At 35.8% G+C, this 13,945-nt stretch overlaps 1 protein-coding gene across 1 annotated transcript in view; it reads right to left on the minus strand.

The window, feature by feature from the left end:
* Positions 1–13,945, minus strand: part of LOC306884212 (protocadherin-15-like) — a gene marked incomplete at both ends in the record, with an annotated part of 179,630 nt that overhangs the window by 37,479 nt on the left and 128,206 nt on the right. Inside the window, 3 exons of the mRNA XM_079439931.1 lie at positions 2,727–2,945; positions 10,205–10,381; positions 10,929–11,017. Coding sequence (XP_079296057.1) covers positions 2,727–2,945; positions 10,205–10,381; positions 10,929–11,017 — 485 coding nt within the window. The remainder of the gene's footprint in view (positions 1–2,726; positions 2,946–10,204; positions 10,382–10,928; positions 11,018–13,945) is intronic.

The following is a 13,945-nucleotide window of genomic DNA, read 5'->3' on the forward strand; positions in this document are numbered from 1 at the left end:
CATTTTGGTTGCTGGAGGTGTGAGTGCATAATTCATGGTGTAAAATGTGATAAGAGCACAGGATAAGCCTGGTTTATCTCACATCTCTAGAGCTGGGAAACAATACAGCTCTCAGCAGCAACCCTTCTCTGTCTCTGCAGCTCTCCATTCTCCTTCCCATCTTTGTATTTCATCCACACATACTCTCTTCCTGACCCTGGGCTTCCTGGAGGCTATCAAAGATGCGTTCCTCTCAATATTATTTATTTAACCAGAATGCAATTACTCGAAAGACAGTGTGAGATCTCATGTTGTGATATATAAGCTAACACTTGTGTCTCCTATTATGCATCTTTAGTAAACAACCAAATGAAACAACATAAAAGTCACTTCACCTTGAATACAAGAGTCTAATCACAAACTGAACTCTTTAATATGCATCAAAACATCTGAATGCAGTCATGTATGCGTGTTTGTGTGTGTGTGCGCGAGAGCCAGCTTTACACACGTACTGTAGGTGTGTGTGTTTAGCTGTTTGTGTTCACTCTATAATTACCCATCTGTTATGCATTTACAAAATAGTTGATGACTGACTCATTGGTGTGTGCAGAAGGTCAGGATCACACTCAGGCCTCAGAGGGGCTGTTGTGTGTGGAGAGCAGGCCCATATGCTGGGCTTTCATGAGTAGATGTGACGGATGGATCGAATGCCTGGGATATGTCACAAATGCTTATAATTAATCTGCTTTCACACTGACTGGGAGATTAACCTGTTAGCATGGCTAATTACTGAAAAAAGCCATTTTAATACCTGGCATCCAATACTCATCTCCCTCACCTACTGTGTGTTTTCAGCCTGTCCTCAATGCTCTCAGAACTGTAGAGTTTACGGACGTGCAGACGTGAGTAGAGATGTGCAACTGTATAGTAAAGTGAAGTGAAGTGACATACTGCCAAGTATGGCGACCCATACTTGGAATTCGTGCTCTATATTTAACCCATCCAGCGTGCACACACACAGCCGTGAACACACACCCGGAGCAGTGGGCAGCCATTTATGCTGCGGCGCCCGGGGAGCAGTTCGGGGTTCGGTGCCTTGCTCAAGGGCACCTCAGTCGTGGTATTGAGGGTGGAGAGAGGGCTGGACATTCACTCCCCCCACCTACAATCCCTGCCGGCCCGAGACTCGAACCCACAACCTTTGGATTACGAGTCCGACTCTCTAACCATTAGGCCACGACTTCCCCTCAAAAACGTCTTCATGTGTGTACAATAGCAGCTCTAAGATGGAAGGTACAAGAACTACACTGTCTTTATGTTAAATGTTTATATACTTTTTAACTGCTAGCTCTACTCTACTAGTCTTGTAATCATAGTTAACTTGAGTATTGAAAGCAGCTGTTGAAACAAGATTTATAATGTATCTGTCATGTGTTGGTTTCAGTTTAGTTCCTGTTTGTCCTTATTTGGTAGGTTTCCTGTCATTAGTTAATCATCGTTTATTCCATTCACCTGTTTTGTCTTAATCATCTTGTTTGCTCCTTTGTTTCCGTTCCTTTTATAAGTCCTCAGTTCTCCCCTTATCTTGGCCTTGGTTTAATGTTTTATAATGGTCAATGTGTGTTGAAGCCAATCAAATACTCCTTTACGTCTACTCCTGTCTTCATGTGCTTACCTCTACAACCACGCACCGTTACAGTATCTATGATGCATAACATTTGTGAATATAAATGATTTGTATTTGCAGTTACATAAAGGGGATGCGATTTAACAAATCCCATTTACCATAGTCATGAATTAAAATTAAGGGAATATGAAGAAAAATACAAAACAAGCTAGATTTGTGTGCTTTTTTTACACCTTGAAAAAAGCAAATACATCTAGAATTATTATTATTATTATTATTATTATTTATAAGTTTTTTTTATTATTATTAGCTCGCTGCCTAATACTAAAAATATTATGTTTTGTATTTATTGTCTGACTAAAATAAATAAACTAATGATACTCAAATTATTATTATTATTATTATTATTATTATTATTATTATTATTATAACTGGCTGTCTAATACTAAAAATATTACTGCTTCTACCAATAATAATTATGTCAGTTATTAACTAATAATACCCCACTGAAAAAACAAGGAAAAAAACTGTATGAACGAAAATGAAATATATTGTATTTCTTTTTCAAAATACAAATTAAAAATCAAATTAAATTAAAAATAAAATAAAATGTAAAAAAACAAACTGTAGGAATTAAACTGAACTATAATGAAAACAATATTTGTGATTATATTACAAATAAAATAAAATTAAATTAAAATGACCAGCTGGTTAGGCTCTGGGACCAGCTGACAAACTAACTGAATCCAGCTGAACACCAGCTTGGCCAGGCTGGGAGACCAACTTAAACCACCTAAACCCAGCCAACCAGCAAAGGCTGGTTTTAGCTGTTGTTTTTGTTTCAGCAGGGGATAATAATAATGATAATAATTTAACCAAATAAGCTAAAATAACATGTGAATGTGTCTGTAGCACACTTTATTTTGAATATTTTACTGTGGGTAAATTAAGTAGTAAGTAAATTCAGTTTGATGGGAATGTTTCTGCAGTGCTAGAAGCTGTTTATAAGCTGTTCAAAACCGCTAAAATATGCGACTTATGAGGCTGATTATCATTGGGATCTGTCATTGGACAATTCGACAGGCAGTGTCAATCAGAGCTGTAAGAATATTCTACTCACTGTTTGTATGTCACCATGACGATGAGAATAGCAGGGATGCAGCACAGAATGATGATGATGGCCAGCGCCAGCAGAGCCCCCTCTGTGTAGCCCACCGCCTGTGCAGCCTTCTTCACACTCGCCACGATGTCAGGAGAACGGATCTCCAGAATCCGCCCACCCTCGCCCAGGTACGGCTGGAACTCTTTATTGATGTCCAGAATCTTGCCGTCCAGAAACCTGTCAAATGAGCAGACATTTTAGACAAGAATTTCAATCTTTTCTTTACACAAATATGGACCTAATCCCATGTATACAATGTCCATTCTCCACTATCCATCCATATATATATATATATATATATATATATATATATATATATATATATATATATATATATATATATATATATATATATATCTCTCAAGTCAAATAAATAAAAAGTATACATAGAAACCAATATGCTATGTGTAATTTAAAAAATACATAGTGCATTCGTACAATAAATACGATATAGATACGAATAGATACAAAAAAAATCATAATTGCACTGTAGAAATGAAACTGAACTATATTGAAAAACACATTTGTGATTACATTACAAATAAAACAAATAAAATAAAATTTAAAATAAAATGATAAAACTATTTGGTGTAATTAAAATGTTAATCTGTTCCACACCTGAACAGTAAGCACATCATAATCACAAGAATGTACATTTCCGCTCACATACACAGCATGTTTAAACTGTAGTAACTATGACAGCCTGATGATTGACAGCTAGCTGTTGATAACATTCAGTGTCAATCCAATGCATCTTCGGAAGAGAAGCGGGAGCCAAGAATCCTGCTAATGAGGGCAGCATCCGTTCAGCTGTATTTAGCCTTTTCCAGTCCATCATATGAGTTACTAGGCAACATGACATGGAAATCCTCATTCGCCCCTGCATGTGTAAATGGCTTGACTGTGCTAATATCAACCTGAGTTATTATTATTTAATATCTTGATACAGAGCTGATTAGCAGTGCCACTCCAAAGCAGAGCAAGAGTACTTTTCTCCTCAGTCGACATGAAATGTAAAAAGATTTGGCTTTGTTGACACTTTGTTGATCAATAATGTTTAAATAGACCTGCATGTTAAGTACTTCATAAGTATCCACGGCAGACCAATTAGCCCTGCTGCAGCAGAACACTTCAACAGAAGCACCTAGTAAACAGGGCTGTTCAAACACAATCGATTATCCAGGTTTATAGACTGATGAAAGACTGTTTGTGTTTGATCTATGTGGTCAAACAGAGCTACAAAACCACGTGTATATGAGCTCCCCAACATCTGAAGTTTCCCTTTCAGCTTTAAAGAAATGAGGATGAATAGATTTTCATTTTCAAGGTGAACTGAGTAACTCTGTTGCTATTCTGAATTTACACCTGTAAGTTTTGCTCTCCACATTCCATCAGTTCAATCCAGTTGACTGTACTTTCTTCTGCGAAACTCGTTGAAAAAAAATGCAATGTTTTATACTCCATAGTTGAAATATTCTTCGCCTTTGGTGCTTTGCAGAATAAATAAAGTAGGTGAATAAATGACAATTTTCATTTTTCAGACTGCCATAATTCAACAAGTTATGTAGTTTAACTGAATAACAAAATGAAAAGAATAGGTTTTAATTTCCAAGCTGATTAAATGGACTCACTTTACTAAACTAAAAAATATCCGTATGGTGTGTGTTGGCTCACTAAATGGAAAAGGAATGCAATGTCCACAAAACAAAACAAGCTGATTACTGGACTCACATTCTAAAAAAAAAATAAAAATAAAAAACTCATCGGTCCACATCTGTAACATAGAAAAAACACAAATGAGATCTTTCTAAAGGCACAATTAAATCAAAAATAAAAATTGATCATTGTGTCTCCCTCATGTTTTCCCAAACCTGTATAAATTTTTTCTTCCGTAAAACACAAAAGAATGCCCTTCTTTTCTCCATACAATTCCAAGAGCTCCAAAAAGAGTCCACGTGAGTCATGCACCAAGTCTTTGTCAGACATACAATGGTTTGGAAAATAGTACAAGGAATTTGTATTTCCAGTATTTGAAGTAAAGCTGAAATACGTGTATATAGATTTATATATCAGTATGGTATGTGCTGGTTCACTAAATGGAACAGACTCAAGCTGGACTGACGCACACAGAAAACAGAAAGGAGTGATGAACAAACTGCCAATATTTTGTTTCTTTTCTAATTCAAGGACGCTGGAACATCATTTCAGATTGTTAGATCCAGGTTTAACCCCTGGTTTTACCCACAAGCCCTTCATCTCTTTTTGAATCACGTCCCTGTTGTGGAGGAAGAGAAACAGCATGGGTTAACTCACACTATTATAGACATGCAGTGTGAACGTGCTCAACAATGGCTGCCTGTTTTATCACATTACAGAGTCAATGGGCTTCGAACTAGCAGGATGACTGGATTCATCCACAAAACACCACTGAGAGTGACCAGATGGATTCTGCAGAAAGAAACTAGTTTTGTGAGGGGAACTTTTGTGAATGCTGAGGTACAGCTCAGACTGTAAAGCTTTGAGAAGAAGATTTTGAGTTTTATGACCTGAGACACCAGAAAACAACCTTGTTTCCAGCAGAACATATGAAAGGAGAAGGCTGGAAAAAAACTCAGCAGTCGGCTGTTCTCAGTGAGGAAGGTATAAACACAACAAACAGTCTGAAGAATAGCACGTCCCCATGTAACAGTCAAATGGAGACAGATAATGTCCACACAAATTAATATGTCCTCATCTGTAACAAAGAAAAATTGCAAATGAGATCTCTTTAAAGGAAAAGTTCAGTCAAAAATGAAAATTGATTATTTGCTCTCCTTCGTGTTCTTCCAAACTTGTATTTTTTTCTTCCATGAAACACAAGAGGATTGTCCTTTTTTCCATAAAATTCCAAGAGAACCATAAAACAATAGTTTAGTGCTAGGAAAAAAAGCAGTTGTTAAATAGTTAAATAGTTGACTGAAAAGATAAATTTTTTCTATATATAAAATAAAATTAAATTAAAATTAAATATAGAAATATAGAAAAGTAACTGAAAATTAACTGAAATAATGAGTACATTTTATTTTCTAGAGAAATTACTGAAAGTAAAATAGAGATAAATTAAAGCTATATAATAATAATGATAAAAAATAAGTTAAATTATTAATAAAATAAAATAATGGTTTCATGGCTCTCAAAATTCATTTGCAGCTCGGCATCATGGACAAAAAACTTCAAATCTGATGGATGGATGAGATTTTAGAGTGACAGAGGTTGAATAAACAACAATACAACAATAACTTTTGGAATATCTCAGTTGGTTCTATTAAAAAATAATGAGATTGAATGGAGAATTCTGCCAGAATTTCTCTGACTTTTTCCCTTAGACCCTTACATGCAATCTTAAATCTATCAGTAACAAATTAAATACAATTACATTGTCATACACTGTAAAAGGTGACAAGTTGACTTAACTTAAAAAAAATTGAGGAAACCCCTTAAAATTTTTATGTAAATAATAATAAAAAAAAAAATAAGTGAATTGTCAAGTTCACTTAACTTATATTTCTTTAAAATTATTATTTACTTAAAAAATTAAGGCAACGTGTTTCCTCAATTTTTTTAAGTTAAGTCAACTTATCACTTTTTACTGTGTAGATTTTAATACGAGCTTAAACATTTTGCATCAAATATTTGCAAATGATCTCTCACTGTGCAGTATGTCAACAACTGTTTCATTTATGTCTTTATTTCTCTAAAGAAATGTTACCAGTAACCTCCAAGGCATAACATTTTCATCTGGGCAGCTGCTCTGCTTTGGTAGAGATACAAACAGGAGCAGAACACATCTAACAGTGAACAAAATAAAACATGTATAAGAATCAGAGGTGGGTAGAGTACTCAAAAACTGTACTCAAGTAAAAGTAAAAGTACTTCTAGAAATATTTACTCAAGTAAAAATAATCGTCTGAATAGTTACTTGAGTAAGAGTAAAAAAGTATCGGATAAAAAAAAACTACTCAAGTAGTTAGTTACTAGTTACTTTGGATCATATAGGTACTGAATATTTTTATTTAGATATATAGATTACATTTATATAATGTGTGTGTGTTCCGTTCAATATATTTTTATTTTTTAACGTAATTTATTTCAGTGATGCAGATCAGAATTTTCATCAGCCTTTTTCGCCAGTCTTCAGAGTCACATAATCCTTCAGAAATCATTATCCTATAACCTCTGACACTGAAACCTCTGAAAACTCCTCACATGACTGCTCTGAACATAACGAAACAAATGCATATTGACGGATCTTCTGTTCTGCAAAATGTAAACAAATGTAGCCTATATTTTTGCAAGCGTAAATATTGTAAAAATATGAATATTAATTGTGTCTAGAACAGGCCGCGCGCCGCTGCGCAGAGCTTACGCGGGTTCCGCGGGTGTTCATTTCATACTCTGTGACAGATTATTTAATGTATAAATTATACATTGTATTTAATGTAAGGTAGGCCTACATGTACAACAAACTGGTCATGTCATAGTGGTATCGTGGCCTATACCTGTGGAACAGTAGACAGCACACGCGGTGTTCATCTAATAAAGATCTTCATATAGCTCTAGCAAACAAGCCTTTGCAGATTTGCTTTCAACTGACTGTAGATCCAAAGCCACGTCTTCATCGCTCTTGATGTTCTTAAACTCTCTGTTATCTGAGAGAGAACCGCTTCAGAGACTCAGCGCGTGCGGCAGGAACTGAACGAATCATTCAAACTGATTCGCGAACCAATTCACTGGTTTGCCAACTGGTTTGATAAAGTCTTTAAACAGAATCGACTCAAAAGAATGAATCATTCGCGAATGGGCATCGTTCAAGATACAGTAACGAGAGGAGCGTCGCCCACAGTAACGAAGTAAAAGTACCGTTTTTTCTCTAAAAATATACTTGAGTAAGAGTAAAAGTACCCATTTTAAAATATACTCTAAAAGTATTAGTTACCCAAAAAATGTACTCAAGTAAATGTAACTCGTTACTACCCACCTCTGTTTAGAATAAGAAGTGTGTCTAGAAAGGCAGAATAAGGCAGGTGGTCTGTGATCTCCTGTGCTTGTGAATATGAATGAGATGTGTGTGTTGGCTCAGTAAACACATATTTGAACAGAATCCTGATGACTTGTGTTGGATCCCAGTGACAAACGCGTCTCCCTGCTGAGTCATGGGGCACAGCAGAGTTTAAATGAGCATATTGCTGTGTGTCTGGACTTCAGGGGGCTTTTCTCCTCTTGACCGAGGAGGACAGGTGCTTCCTGCAGAACAGCTGTTCACAAAGCCAGTTCATTTCCTTTTTCCTTTACTTTTTTTGCCACAGTTATGTAGACTAGAGATATGTCATGATGACAAGAGTTTATTTAGATATTTTCTTATGTAGATAATAAAAAATATGTTGTTATATTTTCATGAATTCACTCTACCATTTAAAAGTTTGGAGTCAGTAAGATTTTTTTATTATTGGAATTAATATTTTTATTCATCAAGGATGCATTAAACTGATCGAAGTGACAAATACATTTTAGTGTTAAAAAATGCTGTTCTTTTGAACTTTCTCTTCAAAGAATCATGAAAAAATGTGTCAAATATGAAATAAACAACTGTTTTCAACATTGATAAGAAATGTTTCTTAAGCACCAAAATAGCATATTACAATAATTACAATATAACAATCATGTGGCACAAAGACTGGAGTAAAGCACCACGACAGGAATAAATTTCATATTTAATATATATTTGTCATGGTTATGTTCTGTTTTGATTTAGATTTCCATGTGTTTCTATCTCCTGATTCAGTTTCTCATTAGTTTCCATGGTTTGATTAATTACTCCACACCTGTTTCAGTTCTCCCTGATTACTTTTCTAGTATTTAAGTCGTGTTCTCTCCTGTTGCTTTGTCTGCTATTTTTGTGTTTGGATCGATTTTTCCTGTGGATTTATTATTAAAATTCCCCTTTGGATTATTGTATTGCGCTTCATTATACAGCCAGCACACGTTACAGAATAGCAGACCCTCAAGTGAATAAAATATAGCGGCGTTTTTCTAGTTTCGTTTCTTTTTCCTCCCAGTTTCCTCAGCAGTTGGACCGTTTGCTGGATGACCACACCAGGGACTTTTTAGATCTGGCGTGCCTTATGGACTACCCTGACTGCTCGCTCTGTATATTTTATATCACCAACCAGAGCGAGCAGTGTAAGGCACGCCTGTTAGCAAACGGTCCCCGAGAGGATTTCACCGCTTTTGTGGAGTAGGTGCTGGTGAAATGTGGATCACCATTCACCATCGACACAATTCACCAACCCCACTCCCAATCCAGAGCCCATCCAGCCTTTACCACACCACTGCACGAAGCGACAGAGCTGAACATAGTCCCGGAGCCCGAGCTTGACGATGCAACTGACCAGGTGCGTGAGTCGGTGACAACGTGTGACATCGTGGGAGTCCTCGTGGAGATCGAGGGCTTAGAGGGAAGCCCTGGCCACACTCCCACCGCTGAGGGTGAGCTGCAGCTGAACGTTATAATTATAAACTTATGGACATCTTTTTAATAGACTAGTTTGGAGAGGTTGTTTGGCTTGTTTTTTTCCCCCTGTGGATTTCCTTCTGATTATACTCCATTGTGAGCTTGATTACATCCAGCACATGTTGCGATTATTAAAATCAGCCATTTTAAACTAATAATTTCACAATGTTGCTGTTTTTACTGTATTTTTGATCAAATAAATGCAAACATAAAATCATACTGACCCCAAACTTTTGAATGGTAGTGTATAATGTTGTTTAAATATTCACTGTAAAGTGATAAGTTGACTTAACATAAAAAAATTGAGGAAACCCGTTGCCTTAAAATTAAGTAAATAATAATTAAAAAAAATAAGTTAAGTGAACCTGACAATTCACTTAACTTTTTTTTTTAAATTATAATTTACTTGATAATTTTAAGGCAAGGGGTTTCCTCAATTTTTTTTTTTTAAGTTAAGTCAACTTATCACTTTTTACAGTGTTTTTAGCTGTGGGGGTCCATGTTATTTAGGCTCCGTCTAGCAGTTTAAAAAAACAAAAACAAAAAGGCCTTCTGAAATAGTCTCATAGAAAATGTATCCAATTAGGTGAAATTGCCTAATTTATACAGGTATTTAACCAATTAGTCAACTAGATGTTCAGGCTGTTTAGATGATTTTTGAAAAATTGTTTTGCACAGAAGACTAAGAACAAGCAGTGATTGTAAGATGAGGATGGAAAATGATCTAAAAATGTTGCAAGCCAGATTTAAACTCAGTCACGTCAGCACCATATACTGTAGCAGCACAGAGGACAAGGCTCTGACTTTTTCCCCTTTTTTCCAAATGTTGGCAACAAACTAGCAGACTGTTTATAAGGTGTCAGGAGTGGCTGTGTGTTTGGCTTACTTGAAGAGCTCTTGTCTGGAGATAGCTCTGTTGGTGAGAGGGTCGATGGCGTACACCTGCAGATCTGATTTGGTGTAGTCCTCCAGTTCATAACCTTCTCCGTGCCGCCGAGGGCCGATCGATTCCACTATCACTTTAGCACCAGGGATCTGATCTTGCACATAGCGCTCCAAAATACTGGGGGAAAAAACATGGGAAATTAAACTACTTTATCTACCTCAAACATTAAAATGCATTATCCACTTAATTTCTGATACTTCTACTTTACAAACTAATAAAAAAAAGCACTGAAAATTATCTATTTTTGCTAAACCTGAAGGGTCAATCTCAGAAAACATCCCAGAATTAAAAGAAAAAGGATATTGAGAGTAGTTCACTTTATTAATGTATTTCACATATCACTGATTATTTTCCATTAATGATCATGAGAATCATCTTGTCAGATTTAAAAATAAAAAAAATAAAAATCAGCATCAATAAGTAAAACAGTGACTTATCACATTAAGGTGAGAGATATAAATAATAGCTTTTTTTCTACTGAGCAAAGTATTTCTATTTTGCTTATTGGAATTTGCCATTTGAGCTCAATTCTGTGTTTTAACAATTGAGATGGCCTTTTAAATCAAAGTGGGAAAACGAAGGCTGCTGACAGTGCAGGAAATACTTAAATGCCACTCAAGGAAAGCAGCAGTGCAGAGAAATGCACCGAGGGAGGAATTCTCACCTAATCAGCTGCTCTTTATTCTCCTCCACCACAGTGGGTGGCACATTAGAGACCACAACCTGCATGTCCAAGGCATTGACAACGGACACCTACAACCCACACAGAATACGAAAGAGACAGATGATTTGATTCATGTGGTGTAATTTATATGCACAAGTGATACAGGGCAGGCTGCCAGAGCTAAAATAATCAGATCTTGATATTTTTCAGCATGATGATGATTACTGTTCCAATACTTATGGAGGGGACTGTATAAGACAAAATTGCTCTGTTGGCTGTGGAGTCAAGACATTTTCATATGATTAAAACATAAATGAGACAAAACTACAGAATGTCACATTTTATTATTAGCCATTTCAACACATACATGTTTTACCAAATAAAAAAAACAGCACTTTTAGAGTTCATCCCACTCATTGATGTGAGCATAAGTATTGGGATAGTTGAACATAAGGCAGATATAAAAGATTAAAATCTATTATTTAGTTAATAGATCCCTTGTGCACAATCACAGCAGTGAGTCTGTGACTCATAGACATCACCAGACTCTTGGTCTCATCCTTTGAAATACTTTCCCAGCCTTTAATGCAGCCAATTCCAATTGTTGCTTGTTTTGGGGAGTTTCTGCCTTTACTCTCCTCTCCAGCTGGTGAAATTCATGTTCAATCAGATTTAAATCTGGAGACTGACTTGGGCAAGCTAAGACTTTCCATTTCTTTGTCCTTATAAACTCCTTGACTGAACTGGCAGGGTGTTTTGGGTCATTGTCCTGATGCAATATGAAGCACTTCCCAATGAATCTGGTGGCATTTTCTTGAATATTGGTAGGCAAGATGGTTTTGTACCCTTCCAAATTCATTCTGCTACTGTCATCATACATTAAGTCATCAGTAAAGTTGAGAGGGCCTGTTCCAGAGGCAGCCATGCATGCCCATGCCATGACACCACCTCCACCATGCTTTACACATGAGGCTGTATGTTTGGGATCATTTGCATTGCAGTTCCCTTTTTTCTCCACACTTTTGCTTTCCCATCACTTAGATAAAGGTTCATCTTTGTCTCATCGGTCAATAAACAGTTCCAAAACTTTTCTGGCTCACCTTTGTGCTTTTTTGCAAACTCTAATCTTGCCTTTCTATTTTTAGTGCTGGTCAGAGGTTTGCATCTTGCTGTGTAGCATCTGTGTAGACACGTCTTTTAGGGTTCATTTTCACAGCTTTTATGATTTGTCTGTCATCAACTACCGTTGTTTTCTCAGCTGATCCGCTCGTTGCTGGTGGTTTCCAAACTCTTGATTTCTCCGTGCCCTTTGTTTTTGCTAGAGCTCTAATTGACTTCCTCCTTTTCTTTTAGTATCCAAATTGCTTGCTTTTCTCTCAAAGTCAGCTCCCTCATCTTCATCCTGGTTTGTGTGTGTCATCGAATGCAAGATTCAGAATGCAGAAGTAATGGATATAACTGATACAACACATTCATGCTTTTAATATCTGAAGAATTAATGCAACTGGAGACAGCTGATCACTTAGAAAGACCTGTGAGGCAACTGTTCCAATACTTATGCTCACATCAGATAGAGGGATGAAACTCTAAAAGTGCTGAACTTCTTATCTGGTAAAACATCTATGTGTTGAATCACACAATAATAAAATGTGACATTCTGTAGTTTTGTCTCATATTTGTAAATGTCTTGACTCCACAGCCAACAGAGCAATTTTGTCTTCACTGTTCCAATACTTTTGGAGGGCACTGTATGTTCTCCAAAATGGCTTAAGAGTGATTTACATTTTTTTTTTTTTTTTTTTTTTTTTAATCAGAGGAATGATCATTTCAAGCAAACATTTGTTGCCAGGCAGATTCATAAAGATTGCTGCTACCATTTTTGCAGTTTAAAGCATCACAATTAAAAATCGAATTTAAACCTGAAAATAAATCAAAAGTTGTAATATTTTAGGAAATGCTATAACATAAACGGTCAGGTGTTCTTGCTTCCATGGAAGCACAGGATGAGCATCTGGTTTTACACAATTAAATGGCAAATATTGCCATTATCAAATTTCTATAATTTATTTCAACATTTATACATAACATTCATTATTTGTTAATAATATACACTATTCCAAAAGTTTGGGGTCAGTAATATTTTCTAAAATAAATTAATTTGATTCAGCAAGGATGCAGTAAGGACAGCAGAGACCACTACATTTATAATGGTACGATTTACATTTCAAATAAATGCCACTCTTTTGAACTTTCCACTCAAAGGATCCTGAAAAATTGTATCCTGGTTTCCACTAAAATTATTAAGCGGCACAACGGTTTTCAACAGTGATAAGACTTTTCTTGAACACCGAATCAGCATATTATTTCTAAAGGATCATTTGACACTGAAGACTGGAATAACGATCCTGAAAATTCAGCTTTTCCATCAAGAATAAGTTACATTTTAAAATGTTGAAATAGAAAATTATTTTTAAATTGTCTATTTCATAATGTTACTGTTTTTACTGTATTTTTAATCAAATACATGCAGCCATGGTGAGCATAAGAGACTATTTTCAAAAACATTTAAAAATCTTACTGACCACAGACTTTTTATAATGGTGTAATTTGCAATGAAAAATGTATTAAACAAACAACTTTCACACTTTTTGAGTTAAACCTCACTGTATACCATCCAGCTTTAAAGTGCTATTTGCGGTTGTAATGGTCTTTAATTCAGTTTGTCAATAAGGGTATAGCATCCGGATGAATGCTTTGAGAATCACTTTCTACACCAGCAGAAAACTCTACTGCTATTGGAAATTGAAAATGGCACAAACATTATTGACATGATGTTTAAAACCCTGATACACACATCAATTCCAAAAGCCCTCTTATTTTATTTTGCATTCATCAGCCAAGAGATTTCCGGGGAAAGTCACTGACTGCAACACTTCAGGAGATACAGCAGCATAAATTATTCAGCTGACACAAAAAGTTTGTATTCATTACTGCACTAAGTAGTGCACAAATACCAT

This window comes from Barbus barbus, assembly GCF_936440315.1.
Source record: "Barbus barbus genome assembly, chromosome: 18".
In the NCBI taxonomy this organism is placed as follows: Eukaryota; Metazoa; Chordata; class Actinopteri; order Cypriniformes; family Cyprinidae; genus Barbus; species Barbus barbus.